This window comes from Geotrypetes seraphini, chromosome 12, assembly GCF_902459505.1.
Source record: "Geotrypetes seraphini chromosome 12, aGeoSer1.1, whole genome shotgun sequence".
Classification (NCBI taxonomy): Eukaryota; Metazoa; Chordata; class Amphibia; order Gymnophiona; family Dermophiidae; genus Geotrypetes; species Geotrypetes seraphini.
The window spans coordinates 82,161,400-82,182,778 of record NC_047095.1 but is presented as its reverse complement, the minus strand read 5'-3'; the positions used below and the strand labels follow the sequence as shown (position 1 = coordinate 82,182,778).

General features: G+C 47.3%; 1 protein-coding gene across 2 annotated transcripts in view; it reads right to left on the bottom strand.

Annotated features, from left to right (window-relative positions):
• DHX9 (DExH-box helicase 9) overlaps positions 1–21,379 on the bottom strand; it is a 287,744-nt gene that overhangs the window by 115,419 nt on the left and 150,946 nt on the right. For both annotated transcript variants that reach the window (XM_033916167.1, XM_033916168.1), the window contains one exon: positions 7,742–7,894. In XM_033916167.1, the coding sequence (XP_033772058.1) occupies positions 7,742–7,894 (153 nt within the window). The remainder of the gene's footprint in view (positions 1–7,741; positions 7,895–21,379) is intronic.

Genomic DNA, 21,379 nt, shown 5'->3' with positions numbered 1-21,379 from the left:
CCCCCTCATTTTTTGTCTCTGCAAACTACTTATATTTTGTAGCCCTGTGTACACAGTTCTGGGGTCGGCGTCTGAGGTTAGCCATGTTTCTGTGAATCACCTAGAATGTTAATAGGCGAGTAATCAAATTTTTAATAAAACCTTGGGCTACCTTGGGCTATAATATGTAAGAAGATGAGGAGCTAAGAGGGCACGGAATTGTTTAAAAAACTCGTTAGTAAAACCGTCCGGGCCTGGGGCTTTCCCAGCGGGTAGGGAAGATATGGCAGCTTCAATTTCTGATATAGTTATCGGAGAATCCAATTCCAATTTAACAGAGTCCGATATGGTCGGATGGGTTAAGGAGGTAAGAAAATAATCTATACCCGATTCAGGAGCAGAAAACTCGGATTGGTATAAAGCAGCATAGAAATTTTCGAATTGAGAAGAAATTAAAGATCTGGTTTTGACTAGATGGCCTGATGAATCCTGAATAGCCGAGATATGTAATCTTTTGGATTTAGCTTTAAGATATCTAGCCAAAGGGCGACCCATAAGATGATCTCCCATGTAATGACCAGAAGTTGAAATAAAGATGTCACGCCGGGCTGTACATGAGACCAAAGTGTTATATTCATATTTAAGGTTTTGGATACGTTGGAAAATAGCATAAGCTGCTGACACTCCTGCGCCAGTGGATACAAGCAGGATATAGCTCTAGCACTCTTCAAAGTACCTTCTGGAGAGTCAAACTGTTCAGAGACCATAAAACTCATATTCGGATGCCAGGGAAGGTCACAGAATGCGAGCGCCCACTACAAAGCCAAGGAGAATAAGTAGTGGATGGAACCGGCTCTGAGTCACTAAGTTCAATTCCTGCAAAGATTCAGCAGGAAGATAAGGCAGAGCCACAAACTTAATTAAGCGCAGGACATTAGGATCATCACCAGGATCTGAATCCCCCAAGCCCGGATCCCCCGATCTGGGAAGAGCTGCATTGTCAAGCAGTCAGAATCAGCATCCAGATCCCCCCAGTCATGAGCAGGCAGAACAGCCACTGGATTAGGTGGAGGCGAGGACTCATCCGAAGGCACCACTTTACCCAAAAACATCCTGAGGGGAAAGGAGACTGCTCAGGAGAACACTCTTTTTCTTTCTTCTTTTTTAAACTCTGACTACAAAAACCTTATGATTTTAGAGAAGGTATCCGACTTCTTGGGCACAGAGTCACCCTTAGATGACTTAAAATTTGCATGTCTTAGACTGCGGAAGGTCTGCAGCCAGGCTGACCGAAAAACCAGCCATGCCAAGCCCCAAAAGTAATGAAAGCCACCCCGCCGGGCTGGCTGAGCTTCTGATCACCTGCTTCTGTGGGGGAAAACTAAGCCAGTTGCTACAGCCCCCACAGCTGCGCCACAAGGTGCAAGGACGCTTTAAAAGTACTAAATTTGCACAATTCTGGCATGAATTCACAAGAGGAGACCCCAAGGACTCCATCCCAGCAGTTTTCCAGGCATAAATCAAAGTTTTGAAGAAGAAAAAAAAAAGATAGCTAAAAATCCAAGATGGCCGCCGGCACCAAATTCGTGCCAAAAATGTGATATTTTCACACTTCCCAAAGTCCAAAAACAGCGTTTTAAGGATTTTTCAGGAGGAGGAACAAAGAGGTACATGCAGAATCTCAGAAAACCCCACTTTTTAAACTTTCCCTGACGTCTCTCATAAGCTGTCAGCTCCTTGTACTCATTGTGACCTGATTGATACACTGGACTCCACCTGCTCACAGCTCTTTCTCAGTAGCTGTAGAAGAATTCAATGCCACAATGCTGGGAATGCTCTCACAAAGCTGATCTTCGGGCTGCTGGTCAGACTCCACTGTTTATGCCTCCACCCCAGCAGACAACCGGATGTGCACCAGGACAGGCGGAGGCGCAAAAACGCCGCCAACACGCTGTGGAACACCACTGAGCCCCCTAAGCGTGCCAGTCTGCACTCGACCCCTGCTTAACAGAGGGTAAGACTACTTCAGGGATGGCCCTGATCTCCAAGGGAAACTATGCAGACTGGCTATCAGGTACCCAAAAAGTGATCAGCCTGTCAGCTACAGACTGAAATCTGGGAATTCTCAAGCAGGCAGAGCTCCAAAATTGCTTCAAACATGAAATTACCTGAAAAGGGGACATTACATCAAATTTAAAACATTAAAATGGAGAGAGCAGAACACACAGCTGCAGACATGCTTGCAGAAGGAAAGACTGTAGAGAGGATGCTAAACCAATCAGTGAAGTGAAGTACTACAGAGGCAGAGTAAAAAAATCTGAAGTGGATTCCTTCTGCAGAGCATGCAAGTATGGAGAAATAACCCTATTGTCTAGAATGTCTCATCTATTGCACTGGAACACCCTTTGCAAAATACTACCTTAACACAGATCATCCCAGCCCTAACTTTGGACACCAAATCAAACAGGTAAAAACAAAAAATAAATTAATTTAAAACAGGCCATATGTATATGTCCAGTGACAAGTAAGAACTCACTTTATGTGCTGCGCTTAGTTATGGAGGCTTAAAGACATCAATAAAAACAGCAGCTCAGAGACAGGTTACAAAAATAGCACAGTTACTTACTATAACAGTTGTTATCCAGGGACAGCAGGCAGATATTCTCAACAGTGGCAGATATTCTCAACGGAGCCCCGCAGCGGACAGCCTCGCAAGCAGACTTGCTTGAAGATCTTTGTAAGAGCTTGTGAGTGCCTTCCCGCCCGAGTGAGGGCGCGCGTCTCCTGTGAGGTACCTCAGTTCAGATAGCTAGCTAAGAAGCCAACCATTGGAGGAGGGTGGGTTGTGAGGGGGCTTTGATGAGCCAGTCGTCCAGGTATGGAAAAACTTGAAGACTCTGGGTACAGAGGGCTGCAGCCACCACCACCAGACACTTCGTGAAGACTCTGGGGGATGAGGCGAGTCTGAAAGGAAGAACTCTGTATTGTAGATGAAGATTCCCCACCTGAAATCTTAAATACTTGCGAGAGGCTGGATGAATCGGGATATGAGTGTAAGCCTCTTTGAGATCCAGAGAGCATAGCCAATCTCCCTGATTCATCAGGGAATACAGAGTTGGTAAAGAAAGCATCCGAAACTTCTTTGATTAGAAACTTGTTAAGGGCTCTGAGGTCCAGAATGGGTCGCAAATCCCCCGTCTTCTTTGGAACTAAAAAATAACGGGAATAAAAGCTCGTGTCCCGTTGGTTCAGAGGAACCTCCTTGACAGCTCGAAGGCGAAGAAGAGCCTGAGCTTCCTGAAGAAGAAGGGGAAGTTGCGACAAATTTGAAGGACACTCTCTTGGAGGGTGATCTGGAGGCACCTGAAGAAAGTGAAGTGAGGATGGTGAGAACCCAGAGATCTGAAGTGACCATCTCCCACTGGTGATAAAAATGGTAAAGACGACCTCCTATGGGCAGAAGAGAAGTCTAATGAAGGGAGGTTGGTATGCTGAGACTGGGAATGTCAAAAAGACTCAGCTGGTTTAGCCGCAGCAGGAGTTTGAGCTTTCTGTTGTCGTTGTTGCTGTGGTGGCCTTCTAGGCGGAGGCCTGGAGAAAGCTGGCGTCGTTTTTTGAGGATAACGACGTGGTGGTTGTTTGTATGGCCAAGCAGGAGGAATCTTAGGCTTCAGCCGAATCAAGGAAGCGAAAGAGCGCTCATGTTCAGAGAGATGCTTTGTAGCAGCTTCAATAGAATCATCAAAAAGTTCATTTCCCTGGCAAGGCAAGCTGGCTAGACGGTCCTGCAAATTGGGATCCATATCCACAATGCGGAGCCACTGCATGGCTACTGCAAAAGCAGAAACTCTGGAAGAGAGCTCAAAGGCATCATATATGGCTTGCAGCATGAAGAGTCTAAGTTGAGACAGATTCCGAATAATTTGTTTGAATTCCGGAAGACACTGTTCCTCTAGAGCCGGGTAGAACTTAGGCATCAATTTCAGGAAATGATTAAAATAAGCAGTGAAAGTATAGGTATAATTGAGAATTCTGTTAGCCATCATGAAATTCCGGTATAATCTACGGCCAAACTTGTCCATGGTATGGCCCTCCCTGCCTGGAGAGACCGCAGCATAAAGCTTAGATGGTTGAGCTTTCTTTAAAGAAGATTCCACAACCAACGACTGGTGGGACAATTGAGATTTCTCAAAGCCTTTGCAAGGTACTGTGCGATACCTGGATTCCAGCTTGGATGGAATGGCTGTAATGGAATAAGGAGTTTCAAGTTTTATTTTGACTTGATGAATCGCTTATTTACAAATTTGAAAAAGGTATAAGCATATACCAATTTGGTCATTAAATATAATGGGTTTAACTAACAGACTTACAGACTAACAGATACATAAGGTAAGAAGGGCAGAACTACAATTGTTTATATTAGAATATAGGAGCAGACATGAATGGAAAGAACAGTAGGGGGGAAAAGTAAAAAATAAGGAAGGACTAAAATAAACTTTGAGCATAATTAAAGATTAAAAGCATCTTTAAAAAGAAAACTCTTCAGATTGCCTTTAAAGCGACTTAAGTCATTTTCTTCTCTTATATACTGAGGTAAGGTATTCCATATTTGCGGGGCCATTACTGAGAACATGTCATGACGACGAGTTCCAATTACTTTCAATGAGGGAACTGTTACAAGTTTTTGATTAATGGACCTAAGGGAGCGTGATGTATTATGAGAAATAAATAGTTTGTTAATAAATTGAGGTTCATTGGAAGACAAAGTTTTAAATACTAAAAGTAAGATTTTGAAAGTAATGCGGTGATTAACTGGAAGCCAGTGGGATTTGATCAGAAAGGGTGTAACATGATCGTATTTTTTGCCATTATGAATCAATTTAATGGCGGTATTTTGGACTATCTGAAAACGCCTCTTTTCTTTTTGAGTAATATTTATTAATAAAGAGTTACAGTAGTCAAGTTTAGTGATAACTAGGGAATTAATTAGTATGTTGAGTGATTTTGGCTCAAAAAACTTAGAAATTGAGCGACTCATTCGTAGCCTATAAAGGCAAGATTTAACGGTGTTACTTACATGTTCATGGGAGGAAAGCCTTTCATCAATAATAACACCCAATATTTTCAAAGATTTTACTAACTTTAGATGTATGTTATCTAGGATAAATGGGGTAGTCAGACTTACGTCTTTTTTCCACGGGAAAAATAAAGTTTTAGTTTTCTGAATGTTTAGGGCTAACATATTAGAATTAAGCCATTGCTTAATTACCACTAACTTTCTGTTAATCTCAATTCCAGTTTCCATATTCCTGAAGAAAGATTGCTTCAATACTGGAGTCATAGGAAGCCTCAAGGTCTCCTTGGGTGGATAAGGTAACTCCATGTCGGCCAAGTATTCAGGAGTGTACTTGGAATCAGAGTGGAGATCCAGCTGAAGAGCTTTCCCCATGTCACAGACAAATCTGGGAAAAAAGGCAGACTTCGAGGTCGAGGCACTTTCAGGAGAAGGAGTGCGAGACTTAGGAGCCAACGAATAAGAAGGAGAAGCCTCTCTGGAATACTGAGAAGGAGGCTCAGACTCCAGGCGCACCGTGATTGAAGAAGCTCCACTACCCGCAATAGGAGGAGTTAAGAGAGTGCTTGTGCTTCAAGAACCTCGATGGTGAAGTTCCTGGGGTTCAAGGAACAGAGTGGGTCGAGGCAGGAGGAAACGGTCTCGATGGAGAAGTATTCGACCTCGATGGACTGCAAGGAGAAGCAGCCGGTGTAATAGCCTTGCAAGACTTATGTTTAGATTTAGTAGAAGTCTCAGTAGCCTTTGATAAATGAGGCATAGAAGACTCAGTATCCGGAGGAGGAGAGGGTTTCTGGTGTAGAAAAGGCTCCTGACTAAGCTTGGAAGCGAGATGCCTCGAATGCCTCAAGCGATGCCTTGATCGAGGTTGAGGAGACTGTGTCCGAGGAGTAGGTGACGAGTCACTGGATGAGAAACGGCGAGACTTCCGAGGCTTGCCTCGAGATGCTTCAACAGGGGTCTCAGATTGCCACTCAGGCTGGCTCGCAGGAAGCAGAGTTGAGGCCGGGAGAAGTTGAGCCATGACTGAGGAAATCTGAGTGGTCAGAATGGCTTTTAACATGTCCTCGAACATGGGCACCGAGACAAAGGGATCAGGTCTCAAAGGTGCAGCAGTGCGCTCCAAGGAGGGCGACCTCGAGGATAAGTATTCACGATGCTTGGAGGCACGCTTAGCTGGAGGTCTAGAAGAGGCTGGCAGGACCGCAGATACGGCCTGGGATGCCTGGGACTCTGGAGGCTTCTTAGGAATAGTACCTGAAGGAGAGACAGGAGACTTACCCATCGAGGAAGACTTCAGAAGAACTGCCGGCAAGGCCTTCGAGACTGAAGGTGTCGAGGTCGAGGCCTTGGTGGAGGCAGATGCTGGCGTCGAGATTGAGGTCTTGGAGATCGAGGCCGTCCCCGAAGCCAAGGTCGAGACCTTTTCAGCCATCTGGTCCATAGTGCCAAAAAGTTGAAGAAGCTTGGCACGGCGTCTGCAAAGGGTTCGAGGTTGAAGGGTAGCACAGTGCGAACAAGCGTCGGGGCAATGTTCAGGACCCAGGCAAGCAATACACCGCCTATGAGGATCGGTAATTGAAATGGTCTTGCTGCACTGGCTACACTTTTTAAACCCGGTAAGAGGCCGGGACACAGAAAAAATAAAGGCCAACGTAACGAACGAGGTGAGCGGCCAGGCCTAGGCCAAAGGGCCGCTGACCGGAAGAAAAACAAAAAATAAAAGTTTTTCTCTCTTTTTTTTTTTAAACGAGAAAAAGAGAGTGAAAACGCGAGCACAGTGACTAAAAATAAAAAAGCCGCGGTGAGAGAAGGCAACGAAGGCTGCAGAGCTGAAGTGAAGAGGACTTCTTGGCTCTGCGGAAAACGTTGAACTGAGGTACCTCACAGGAGACACGAGCCCTCACTCAGGCGGGAAGGCACTCGCGCATGCGCAGTGCAGCACTCGTAAGCTCTTACAAAGATCTTCAAAGCAAGTCTGCTTGCGAGGCTGTCCGCTGCGGGGCTCCGTCGGTGACGTCACCCACTGTTGAGAATATGGTGCCTGCTTGTCCTGGGATAAAGCAGAGGGCCTCCAACACAAACCTATCCAAAAGGCAGACAAGAATCAAAATCACAAGTCAAAGTAAACAAAACCTTCTATAGCCAGAACTCTTAAGCACACAATACAGGGGGACAGGGAGGGAGTCAGGAAAAATAATGGCCATAGGCTTGTATGGCTAAAAGCTGGTATGTTAGGTAGGTCAAATAGTCTTTATATAGCAACACATATTAGGGGTCGATATTCAGTCTAAAGGGATCAGCCACTTCTAGCCACAGGCTGAATTTACTCTGGATATTCAGTACCAGGGCATGTATGAGTCTCTTAAGCTAAACAGACACTAGCCAGTGCGTGGTTAACGTACCACAAAGTTAGGACAGCTGTTTAGTTGTCCTAACTTTATGCGGTTACTTAGACAGTTAGTGGACCACCAATCACCTAAGTTTCCACTCTGACCTCAAACTTCATCACTGGACAACCCACAAGCTAGCTGAGTTCAGCATAGGTGGTTAGAGGGGATATTCAGCAACGTTATTCAGTTAAGTGCTGCTGAATGTCCTCAGATAGCCTTGCACAAGCCATTTAAATGGCCAAGAGCTTTGAATATCACCACCCATGTTCTTCGCAAATTCATAATTTTCTCTCACCTTTCAAAACGTGCTTTGCTACATAGGTGGAAACAGAAGCCAGGCCGTACACGTCCAGCACGTCCTTTTCGCTGTTCCAGGTTGGTCTTGGAGCCCCATACAGTGGCATAGTTGGTCATGTTGTTGTGAGATGTAAAAAGTTTCATCTTTTGCCTGCAATGAAAAATGGGTTGTGAAAAACTACAAGATGATATTTAATGTGTGCAAATGCAAATTTATTAATAATAATAATTTTATTCTTCTATATCGCAATAACCAAAAGTTCTAGGCGGTTTACAGTAAAAAGAGCTGGACAAGTCAGCAAAATACAATAAAAAAATACAAATATTTGTAAAACAGAATTTCAATAATGCATGTAGAGAAGAATCCAAACTATAGCTACATGATAGAAGGGTTCATATTAGGAATCACAGCCCAGGAAAAGGATTTAGATGCTGTCATTGATATGGTGTTGAAACTCTGCTCAATGTGCAGCAGCAGCAGCTAAGAAAGCAAATAAAATTCTAGGAATTATTGGGAACGGAATGAAGGACAAAACTGAGATTATAATGCCCTTGTATATGACGTGACCATACCTTGAATACTGTGTGCAATTCTGGTCATTGCATCTTCAAGAAAAGATAAGTGGAATTAGAAAAGATACAGAAAAGGGCAACAGGATGACTTTCCTATGAGGAAAGGCTAACGCGGCTAGAGCTCTTCAGTTGGAGAAGAGACAGCTGAGGAGAGATATGATAGAGGTCTATAAAATGTTGAGGGTGTGGAATGCAGAGTTATGAATCACTTGTTTACTCTTTCCAAAAATATTAGAACTAGGGGGGACATGAGAAATGAAACTAAACTAATTTATTAACAGAGAATGTGCTATCTTAGTTATCTTAGTAGGGTTTTTAAAAAAACGGATATGAATAAATTTGTAAAAGAAAAGTCCATAAACCATTAAGATCAACTTGAAAAAAAATCCACTGCTTATTCATGGAATAAGCAGCATAAAATTTGTTTTACTTTTTTGGGGATCTTGTCAGGTACTTGTAACCTGGCTTAGAAACAGGATACTGGGCTATCCCAGTAAGGCAATTCTTATGTACCTACGTAACAGAGACCGTTGCATGTCCAACTTTTACAAGAGATTCACAGTTTCTCCACCTTCCCCTGCCTAAATACTGGAAGTGAAATTGCCTGATTAATGGGCAATGAGGATATCCCCTTAGGAAGGAAGGAAGAAAACAGTCAAATGACTACCTTCTGAGAACTGACCTGAAAAGGATCTCAAGACGGCATGCGCAATTCCAAGTTTTTCCTAGTTGAACAAATAGCTGGACTACTGTATTCAGGGAATCATTCTAGGAAGCTTCTGAAAAGGCTCATAGGGCATCAGCACCAAGGTTGTAAACACTAGCTTCAGATCCACTGGTCATCGAGAAGATCTCAATAGCTTAACCTACCTAAGAGATCACAGCACACCTGGATCGACCTTGAATAAAACTCCTGTAGCATGCTACTAATGTCACTTACACCTTCAGGGAGGCCTGTGCCAAGCCCTTTTCCAATCCATCCAACAAAAACTCCGACCTCAATGGTGCCACTTACCAGACTTATATAAGCTAGCGATATGCAAAACAGTAGCTATAATTTGACTGAATATCCACTCTTCCAAAATTCCGCTCTTTCAACAGCTATGTCATAAAAGAATGAAGAGTTTCAAAACAACCCCCCCCCTCCAAATTCTATTGTTTGAGATGGAATCAGCTAATTTTTAGATAGGTTCCCAACACATTTCAACTTCTGGATATAAGCAGTGCCTCTGCTGGGTCAGATCAGAGGCCCATCATGCCCAGCAGTCCGCCTACGCAGCGGCCCATCAGGTCCAGGATCTGTATAGTAATCCTCTATCTATACCCTTCTATACCCTTTTCCTTCAGAAAATTATCTAATCCCTTCTTGAACCCCAATACCATACTCTGTTCTATCACACCCATTGGGAGCGCATTCCAGGTGTCCATCAAGTTTCCAAGTTTATTAGTTTTTAATAGACCGACCATCAAACAAATGTCTGGCCGGTTAACAATAAAATTTTAAAAATAGGAGAAACAAAAATATACAATGATAGACATTTAAATAAAAGAGGTGAACATAGATGACAATAACTGGACAAACTTGAAGGTGAGGGTGGGGGGGAAGGGAGGGAAAAGTTACATAATTGAGAAGAGAGGGAGATAGTGGGTTTGGGATAGAACATAATGGATAGGGTCGCTTTGTTGAGCCAAATGGTAGCTTGGAGTATAGAAGAAGTAAGAAGAGAGGAAAGAGGAAAAAAAAAAAAAAATGTAAAGCGAAAGAGAAGAATTGAAATATGATTAATCTAATTACTGTTGAATGCATCACGGAATAGAAAAGTCTTTAGGCTGATTTTAAATTTTATTAGCTGTTGTTCATCGCGGAGTTGTTGTGGTAGGGAATTCCATAACGTAGGGGCAGTTACTGCAAAATTTATTTTCCGAGAATAGTAAGAATCTTTTAGGGAAGGGATGAAGAGAAGTTTTTGATCTGTTGATCCCCTTTGGGTGAAGAAGAATTTCCTAGCATTGGTTCTGAATCTGTCTCCTCTTAATTTTTCCAAATGCCCTCTCGTTCTTGTAGTTTTCGAAAGTTCGAAGAATCTGTCCCTCTCCATTTTCTCTATGCCCTTCATGATCTTGTCTCTATCATGTCCCCTCTAAGTCTCCGCTTTTCCAGGGAAAAGAGCCCAGTTTCTCTAATCTTTCAGCATATGAAAGGTTTTCCATACCTTTTATCAGTCATGTTGCTTTTTTCTGAACCCTCTCGAGTCCTTCTTACGGTACGGTGACCAATACTGGACGCAGTACTCCAGATGTCCGATACAATGGCAGGATAACTTCTTTCGTTCTAGCTGTAATACCTTTCTCGATAATACCTAGCACTCTATTCGCCTTCTTAGAGGCTGATGAGCACTGTGCTGACGGCTTCATTGTCTTGTCCACTATTACCCCCCCAAGTCCTTTTCTAGGGTACTTTCACCCATTACCAGCCCTCCCATCGTATAGCTGTACTTCGGGTTACTGTTTCCTACATGCAAGACTTTACATTTCTCTACATTAAACTTCATCTGCCATCTCGTCGCCCACTCTCCTAGGATTTTGGCTGTGTAGGAGGCTTTACTGGTTGTTGCTGCTGTGCACGAGGTTGTTGGCGCTGTTGTTGACGGGGGCGCCTAGGCTGCTGAGGAGCAGAAGGTAAGGGTCTAGCCCACAGGTGTCAAAGTCGGTCCTCGAGGGCCGGAATCCAGTCGGGTTTTCAGGATTTCCCCAATGAATATGCATAAGATCTATGTGCATGCACTGCTTTCAATGCATATTCATTGGGGAAATCCTGAAAACCCGACTGGATTACGGCCCTCGAGGAGGGACTTTGACACCCCTGGTCTAGCCGAATAGCGGCGCTAGTAGGCAGATTGTTGTAGAAATGCCCGGACGGGCGGAGGCTTCTTCTTGTTTTTAAGAAGAATGTCCCAGCGAGTCTCATGTGCTGACAATTTTTGTGTGGTGGAATCGAGATAATCACCAAATAATTCATCTCCAAGGCACGGAGCATTGGCGAGGCGATCCTGATGGTTAATATCAAGCTCAGAGACCCTGAGCCAAGCCAGACGGCGCATGGCAACAGCCATCACTGTAGCTCTCGAGGTGAGTTCAAAAGTGTCATATATTGAACGAACCATGAATTTTCTGAGCTGCAAGAGACTGGAAGAACAATGGCGAAAAGCAGAAAGTTTTCGGTCAGGTAAGTATTTTTCGAAGGAAGCCAGTTGCTGAATGAGGTGTTTCAAATAAAATGAGAAATGAAAAGCATAATTACCGGATCTATTGGCAAGCATGACGTTCTGGTATAATCGCTTGCCAAATTTATCCATGGCCTTCCCCTCTCTGCCAGGAGGGACCGAGGCATAGACACTAGCGCCCGCAGACTTTTTGAGAGTAGACTCAACCTATAAAGATTCATGCGGGAGTTGGGGTTTGTCAAATCCTGGAATTGGGATAACTTTGTATAAAGAATCCAATTTGCGAGGGGCTCCAGGGATAGTCAAGGGAGTTTCGAGATTTTTATAGAAGGTCTCCCTCAAAATATCATGGAGGGTTAATTTAAGAAATTCCTTTGGAGGCTGATCGAAGTCCAAAGCCTCCAGGAATGCCTTAGATTTCTTGGATTCAGCCTCCAAAGTAATGGAAAGAGAGTCACACATCTCCTTTAGAAAGGATGTAAAGGAGGAATGGTCCAGTTTAGAGGAAGGATCTTGTAGAGAGGGATCCTCCTCCCCCGAAGAAACCTCATCCTCAGAAAGTAAGGGCTCTTCAGAGTCATCCCAGAGATCAGGATCTCTTACCTGGGAACCCTGACCCCGAGAGTCCGGTGTCGAGGGGTCAATATGTCGGGTCTTACATGCCGATTTTCCGGACCGCAAGGAAGCGGTATCTGGAGAGGTTAAAGACTGCTGATGTCGGGAATGAGCAGACATAAGCAATGGTTCAGATGTCTGGACAGCCCTATGAAGACCTCTCGGTTCCGGGGCAAGTACCAGCATGGAAGCCGAGGAGGCCGAATGGACCGGTACCGACAGAGTGGAAGCCGACAATAGGGGTTGTTCCACGGTCGGTACCGGTGGCTCAGACCGGACCGGGACTGGAAGGTTCGGTGCCAACAGAGCAGGAAGGAGTTGCTGCAACTGCTCTTTAATTTGGACTTGAAGGACAGCCGCAATGCGGTCATCCAAAGAAGGCACCGGTATCGCTTTCTTTTTCTGCAGTACCTGCGGTGCCGCTCGACGCTCAGAGGATGAGGATGCCGAGGAGGATGCACTCACCTCTATAGGGGCGGAGCGTTTACGGGGGCGCCTCGAGGTCAGCAGGACTGGACTCTCTGCCACAGCGATCGGAGGACGCTCCAGGGAGGAAGGCTTCTTAGCCGGCTTACCTGTAGGGTGCAACGCCGGAGCGGTGTCACACGGTATCAATGAAGTGGACGCCGGCTGAGAAGGTGTCGACGCTGGTGCCGATGCATCAGTCATCGTGGCACCGAAAAGGATTTTTTGTTGAAGCTGCCTGTTTTTTAAAGTGCGCTTCTTTAAAGTAGCACAACGGGTGCAGGTGGAAGCCTTGTGATCTGGACCCAAGCACTGCAAACACCAATTGTGTGGGTCGGTCAAGGAGATGGGCCACGCACACCGCTGGCACTTCTTGAACCCAGGCTGAGGGGGCATGAAGGTGAACACAGCCTCCGCTAAATCGAAAGCGGAGGGCTCGATGATTACAACAGGCCCCGCCGGGGCAAACCCGAAAAAACTGAAAAAACGAAAGTTTTGTTATGTTTTGTTTTTTAAGAAAAAAGAAGTAGAAATAAAAGGAAAAATATTCCGAAGAAAAAAAAAACGCGAGCGGGAAGGCAAGCACAGGGATTTCAAAGGCCGTTGAAAAACACGCGTCTACTTAGCTCCGCGGAAACTAAGAAACTGGGGACCACGCGCCTCCGTCGGGTGGAAAGGCACTCACGCACGCGCAATGCGGCCTAGCTAGAACTTTCTGCCATCTCGTCACCCACTCTCCTAGTTTGTCCAGGTCCCTTTGTAAATCTTCGCAGACCTCTTTAGTCCTAATTCCACTAAATAGTTTGGTGTTAGGACTAAAGAGGACTGTGAAGATTTACAAAGGGACCAGGACATACTAGGAGAGTGGGCGACGAGATGGCAGATGAAGTTTAATGTAGCGAAATGTAAAGTCTTGCATGTAGGAAACAGTAACCCGAAGTACAGCTATACGATGGGAGGGCTGGTAATGGGTGAAAATACCCTAGAAAAGGACTTGGGGGCAATAGTGGACAAGACAATGAAGCCGTTGGCACAATGCGCAGCGGCCTCTAAGAAGGTGAATAGAATGCTAGGTATTATCAAGAAAGGTATTATAGCCAGAACGAAAGAAGTTATCCTGCCGTTGTATCGGGCGATGGTGCGCCCGCATCTGGAGTACTGCGTATTGGAGGAACTGTATCATCTGGTCTGACGACACCTTGTTCAATATCACTTGATCATTCAACCCTCTAAACAGGGTGCACCAAGACTCATCGTCTGCAAGACAATCACTACTACTACAACCATTACTTTGGAAAACATCCTTGGCTCTATGACTAACATGAATAGGAACTTGAAACTGAAAATGCTTTCCCAGTAGCACAAAAGCAGAGGTAATTCTGGTGATCCTCCCAAATAGGAAATGCAACCATGCTTCTGCCAGGTCCAGAAACATTAGGAACTCTCCCTGATGGACCACCACTATTAACAACATCAATCTTTCCATTTAGAACTCTGGAATTCAGAGAGCCCCGTTTATTCACCAGAGATCCAAAATTGGACAGTAAGCAACTTCTTCCTTGGGCACTATGAAGTATATTGAATACTTTCCTGTTCCTCATTCTGCTGAAGAAACTGGGACAACTGCTTTAGTTGCAATAGTCTTTCTAGCACTGCCTTGACACAAGCTTTCAACAAGGACTGACAAGGGGATCCCAAGAAAATGCAGAGTAGAGGATGAGCCAATTCCACTGTGTAACATTTTGGGTATGACTTAGTTGGATACCAATCGAGTTGCTGGAGTATGGGCCTCCAAAGCCTCAATGTGCAGCCCCACACCCGCATCTGCAGACCTCTGAGCAAACGCCTATTCTGCTGCATACTGTTTGCTATATCTGGGCAATACCTCCTGATCTAAGGCCTCTTGCTGATAGCGATAAAAAGCTATCAGATGTTTTGGTACCTTACATCCCTTCATTTTATTATTTATCCAAGTCTGCACCAAACTGCAATTTCCCAAGAAGGAAAGTTTGTGGAGATGGGCCTTTGAAGTAACATCTGCTGACCAGCTTCTGAGCCATAGAAAACATGCAATCACTGAAAGAGATACCGGCGGCTCAGACCGGACTGGGACTGGAAGGTTCGGTGCCAATAGAGCAGGAAGGAGCTGTTGCAACTGCTCTTTAAGTTGCACCTGTAGGACGGCTGCAATGCGCCCGACCAGAGAAGGCACCGGTATCGCCCCGAGGATGAGGAGCCCGAGGTCGAGGGACTCACCTCAATAGGGGTGGAGCGCTTCCGCCTCGCAGTCGACAGGACTGGGCTCGCTGCCACTGAGACCGGAGGACGCTCCAGCGGGGAAGGCTTCTTAGCCGGCTTCCTGAGTATTGCGATGCCGGCGCGGTGTGGCGCGGTGTCGAAGAGGTGGGTGCCGACAGAGTTGGGGCTGATGCCGGTGTCGCAGGGTCAGACATATCGGCACCGAAAAGTAACGGTTGTTGAATTTGACGGATTTTTAACGTTCGTTTTTTCAATGTGGCACAGCGGGTGCAGGTGGAAGCCTTATGCTCGGGACCCAGGCACTGTAAGCACCAGTTGTGCGGGTCTGTGAGAGAAATAGGCCATGCACACCGCTGGCACTTCTTAAACCCAGGCTGGGGGGGGGCATGAAAGGAAAAACGGCTTCTGCCAAATCGAAGGCTGAGGCCTCGATGGTGGCAACAGGCCCCGCTGGGGCAAAACCGAAGAAAAGAAAAAGAAAAAGTTTTTTGTTTTTTTTTTAAAAAACAATAAAATAATAAAAGAAAGGAAATACAATTTCCTGAAAGGTTTTCGCGAGCGGGAAGGCGTTCGGAAAAAATCTTTTCAACAGCCGTTGAAAAGGTGCGTCTTCTTAGCTCCGCGGAAACTAAGAAACTGGGGACCGTGCGCATCCGTTGGGCGGGAAGGCACTCGCGCGTGCGGGTGCGGCCTGCTAGAACTTTCCAAGTTCTTAGAGTGCAATCACTCTAAAATTGTCCGTACCGGGGCTCCGTCGGTGCCGTCACCCATCAGTCAAGAATATGCTGCCTGCTTGTCCTGGGATAATATTATTTATCCAAATCTGCACCAAACTGCAATTTCCCAAGAAGGAAAGTTTGTGGAGATGGGCCTTTGAAGTCACATCTGCTGACCAGCTTCTGAGCCATAGAAAACATGCAATCACTGAAAGAGCCATGGTCTTATCTAAGGCCCATATGAGGTTTTACCAGGTGTCCGCAATAAGACTATGTCCATTTTATTTACCTTTTGGCCTATACATATTTATTAATTCTGTTTTAGTGTGTTAAAATATGTACTAGGTATTATTTGTGTTGTGTACTTCTGTTTTCCTTTTAGTAAATAGTGCAGATTATTAAATGAGTTAATAAATGGACAAATGTCTAGCTGCAACACTTTCAAGGACATTTCTGAAGTTCTCCCAGACAGTAATCTCCAGAAGCTGTTCTGCCCACTGAAAAAAGGATGAGGCCACAAAGCCCATACCACTGTTGTTTCTAGGGCATGTACTGTTACTTTGAAAGACTGCTTCAGCAGCACCTCCATCCACTAATCCTGTTGATCTTTTAAGAGAAGTACCCCGTCCCCCAATGTCTTGGTCACCACTGAAACCAGTGCATCCTCATTTGAGAGCCATAAAGCACAGTTACTTACCGTAACAGGTGTTATCCAGGGACAGCAGGCAGATATTCTTAACGCATGGGTGACGTCACCGACGGAGCCCCGGTACGGACCTTTTTAACTAGAAAGTTCTAGTTGGCCGCACTGCGCATGCGCGAGTGCCTTCCCGCCCGACGGAGGAGTGCGTGGTCCCCAGTTAAGATAAGCCAGCTAAGAAGCCAACCCGGGGAGGAGGGTGGGACGTAAGAATATCTGCCTGCTGTCCCTGGATAACACCTGTTACGGTAAGTAACTGTGCTTTATCCCAGGACAAGCAGGCAGCATATTCTTAACGCATGGGTGACCTCCAAGCTAACAGAGAGGGAGGAGGGATGGTTGGCCATTAGGAAAATAAATTTTGTAACACAGATTGGCCGAAGTGTCCATCCCGTCTGGAGAAGGCATCCAGACAGTAGTGAGTAGTGAACGTGTGAACTGAGGACCAAGTGGCAGCCTTGCAGATATCCTCGATGGGCGTGGAACGGAGGAAAGCCACAGAAGCAGCCATAGCTCTGACCCTGTGGGCCGTGACAGCACCTTCCAGTGAGAGACCGGCCCGAGCATAACAGAACGCAATACAGGCAGCAAGCCAGTTGGAAAGCGTCCGTTTAGAGACAGGACGACCTAGACGGTTAGGATCGAAGGCCAGAAAGAGCTGAGGAGACGAGCGGTGAGCCCTGGTACGGTCAAGGTAGTATGCAAGGGCACGCTTACAATCCAGCGTGTGCAACGCCTGTTCCCCAGGATGAGAATGGGGTTTAGGGAAAAAGACAGGCAACACAATGGACTGGTTGAGGTGAAAAGCCGAGACCACCTTGGGAAGGAATTTAGGATGGGTACGCAGAACCACCTTGTCATGGTGAAAAACAGTGAACGGTGGATCGGCGACCAGTGCATGCAGCTCACTAACCCTCCTGGCAGAGGTGATGGCAATGAGGAAAAGCACCTTCCATGTTAGAAGTTTGAGCGAAGTTGTGGCAAGAGGCTCAAAAGGAGGTTTCATGAGGGCTGATAAAACCACATTCAGGTCCCAGACGACAGGAGGAGGCTTCAGAGGTGGTTTGACATTGAAGAGGCCTCTCATGAACCGGGAAACCAGAGGATGAGCCGTGAGAGGTTTTCCAAGGATAGGCTCTTGAAACGCAGTGATGGCACTGAGGTGGACTCTGATTGAGGTAGACTTGAGGCCAGCATCGGACAGAGAAAGCAAATAGTCCAGTACAGTTTCCACCGCCAATGAGGTGGGATCGTGATGATGCAGGAGACACCAAGAGGAAAACCGGGTCCACTTCTGATGGTAACATTGGAGAGTGGCCGGTTTCCTGGAGGCATCCAAAATGCGACGGACAGGCTGAGACTGATTCTCTGGAGAGGTCAGCCCGAGAGAAACCAAGCTGTCAGGTGGAGCGAAAACAGATTGGGATGTAGTAGAGACTGATGCTGCTGTGTAAGTAGAGTAGGAAACACAGGAAGAGGAATGGGCTCCCTGGAGCTGAGCTGAAGCAGGAGGGAGAACCAGTGTTGGTGAGGCCACCGAGGAGCGATGAGAATCATGGTGGCCCTGTCCCTGCGGAGTTTGTATAACGTCCGCAACATCAGAGGGAGTGGAGGAAAGGCATAGAGGAACCGATCCGTCCAGTCGAGCAGGAATGCATCCGGGGCCAGACGGTGAGGAGAGAAGAGTCTGGAGCAGAACTGGGGCAGCTGATGGTTGTGAGGAGCTGCAAAGAGGTCCACCAGTGGAGTGCCCCAGCGAGCAAAGATGGAGCGGAGTGTTGGAGGGTCCAGAGTCCACTTGTGAGGTTGAAGGATGCGGCTGAGATTGTCGGCCAGGGAGTTCTGGATGTAGACAGCCTTGAGGAAGAGACTGTGGTCCGTGACCCAGGTCCAGATGCGGAGAGCCTCCTGACAGAGGAGGCGAGATCCGGTGCCGCCTTGCTTGTTTATGTAGTACATGGCGACTTGATTGTCTGTGCACAGGAGAAGAACCTGAGGGCAGAGAAGGTGCTGGAAGGCCTTGAGAGCATAGAACATGGCTCTGAGTTCCAGGAAATTGATGTGATGTTGACGCTCCTGAGGGGTCCAGAGTCCCTGGGTGCGTAGATCTCCCAGGTGAGCTCCCCACGCATAGGGGGAGGCATCCGTGGTTATGATCAAGGAGTGAGGGGGTAGATGAAAGAGTAGACCCCTGGAAAGATTGGAGGAGTTCAACCACCATTGAAGAGATTGCTGAAGAGACGATGTCACAAAGATGGGATGAGAAAGAGGATCCGTGGTCTGTGACCATTGGTTGGCTAGAGTCCACTGAGGTGTCCTGAGGTGGAGTCGTGCCAGAGGAAGTACATGGACCGTCGAGGTCATGTGGCCTAGGAGGACCATCATCTGCCGAGCTGGGATGTAGTGATGAAGGAGCACCTGACGACAGAGATGGAGCAAGGTCCGTTGTCGGTCAGCGGGAAGAAACGCCCTCATCAGAGTGGTGTCCAGAACTGCTCCAATGAATTGAAGTCGCTGTGTGGGAAGCAGATGCGACTTGGGGTAGTTGATCTCGAACCCCAGGAGATGGAGGAAAGAGATGGTGTGTTGTGTGGCTTGCAGCACAAGCGGAGACGTAGGAGCTTTCACCAACCAATCGTCCAAGTACGGGAACACCTGGAGGTTGTGAGACCTGAGGAAGGCCGCCACCACAATAAGGCACTTTGTGAACACTCTGGGTGATGATGCGAGACCAAAGGGTAGCACTTTGTACTGATAGTGGCGGTGCTGTACCTGAAATCGGAGGTAGCGACGTGAAGTCAGATGGATTGGAATGTGAGTGTAGGCCTCTTTGAGGTCTAGGGAACATAGCCAGTCGTGTTGAGAGAGAAGAGGGTAAAGCATGGCCAGGGAGAGCATTCTGAACTTCTCTTTGACCAGACACTTGTTGAGGACCCTGAGATCGAGGATGGGGCGGAGGTCTCCTGTCTTCTTGGGAACCAGGAAGTAGCGGGAGTAGAATTCCTGACCCCATTGGTCCGGAGGCACCTCTTCGATGGCATTGAGAAGAAGGAGGGATTGGACCTCCCTCAGGAGGAGGGGGGTTTGGGAGGAGTGAGAAGCAGACTCTACGGGAGGATTGTCTGGTGGAAGAGTCTGGAAGTTGAGAGAGTAGCCGTGGCGAATGATGTTGAGGACCCATTGGTCTGATGTGATGACCTCCCAACGGCTGAGGAAGAGTTGGAGGCGACCTCCGATAGGCTGAGGAAGAGGCAATGATGTTGGGAGACTGGCTATGCCCTGGAGACAAGAGTCAAAAGGGCTGAGATGGTTTTGACGGAGGTAGAGGCTTGGCAGGTTGGTGAGACTGAGAGCGAGCCTGAGTTTGATGTTGTTGCTGAGGTCGGCGCGGCTGCTGTTGAGGCGGGTTGAGAGGTCTGGCCGAGAACCTGCGCTGGTAGGAAGACTGCTGTCTATAGGTGCGAGCAGGTGGAGTCTTCTTTTTAGGCTTAATCAGAGTGTCCCACCTGGTCTCATGTGCTGAGAGTTTCTGGGTTGTTGAGTCCAGGGACTCTCCGAAGAGTTCATCACCCAGACAAGGTGCGTTAGCCAGGCGGTCCTGGTGGTTAATGTCTAGGTCAGAGACTCTCAGCCATGCCAAACGGCGCATGGCCATCGCCATGGCAGATGCGCGAGAGGTCAGCTCAAATGAGTCATAGATGGAGCGAACCATGAATTTCCTGAGTTGGAGGAGGCTGGAAATATGTTGCTGGAAAAGAGGGACCTTACGTTCAGGAAGATATTTCTGTAAGGAGGAGAGCTGGTGCACCAGATGCTTCATGTAGGAGAAGTGGAAGGTGTAGTTGTTGGCTCTATTGGCTAACATGGCATTTTGGAAAAGGCGCTTACTAAATTTATCCATGGATTTTCCCTCTCTGCCAGGAGGGGTGGAGGCATATACACTGGAACCCTGAGATTTTTTCAAAGTAGATTCCACCAGGAGGGACTCGTGGGGCAATTGAGGTTTGTCAAACCCTGGGATTGGAATAACCCGGTACAAGCTATCCAATTTACGAGGGGCTCCAGGAACCGTGAGGGGAGCTTCCCAGTTTTTATAGAAAGTTTCCGTAAGATGTCGTGGACGGGCAACTTCAGAAATTTTTTGGGAGGTTGCTCAAAGTCGAGGGCATCAAGGAAAGCCTGAGACTTTTTAGAGTCGGACTCTAAGGGAATGGAAAGAGCTGCTGACATCTCCCTAAGGAATTTGGAGAAAGAGGATTGCTCTGGTTTTGAGACGGTGTCGGTCATGGAGGGTTCTTCATCGGTTGATGAAGTGTCCTCCTCGGTACCGTGAGGGGAGTCTTCCCACAAGTCTGGGTCCCTAACGTCGGGGTGCGTACGTTTGGACATCGGTGTGGAGGGCTCGGCATGGCAGGTCTTTGAAAGAGATTTGCCTGAGCGCATCGAGGCGGTACCGGGTGAGGAAGACCGATGTCGTTCCTGGGACCGGACAGGGTCGGCAACATCACGGGTATGTACTGTAGGTGTTTCTGCCAAGAGCACCGGCATGGAAGTATTAATCGGTACCGAGGGGGTCGACACCAATGGGACAGTGTGAGGCTCGTACCGGTCTCGTACCGGAAGGTGCGGTGCCAGCAACGCCGGCAACAGTTGTTGGAGCTGTTGTTGCAGCTGCTCCTGTAACTGTGTTTGGAGTATGGCCGCGATGTGGTCGTCCAGGGGAGGCACCGGTACCGCTTTTTTCTTCTTCGGTACTATAGGTGCCGCTCTACGCTCCGGCGATGAGGAGGCCGATGATGAGGCACTCCCCAAGATCGGAACGGAGCGTTTGCAGGGCCGGTGCGGAGCCGGGAGGGCCGGTGTCGCAAACGTGGCAGGAGGGCGCTCAAGGGAAGTGGGAGGCTTCTTAGCCGGCTTACCTGGGCCCAACGAACCCGAGGAAGGGTCCGGTGGTGTCGATGTCGTCGGTGCCGACTTTTGTGGTGCCATCGACGTCGCAGTCGGTTCCATGGCAGATCCGGTACCAAACAAAATATTTTGCTGGATCTGCCGATTTTTCAAAGTACGCTTTTTAAGCGTAGCAC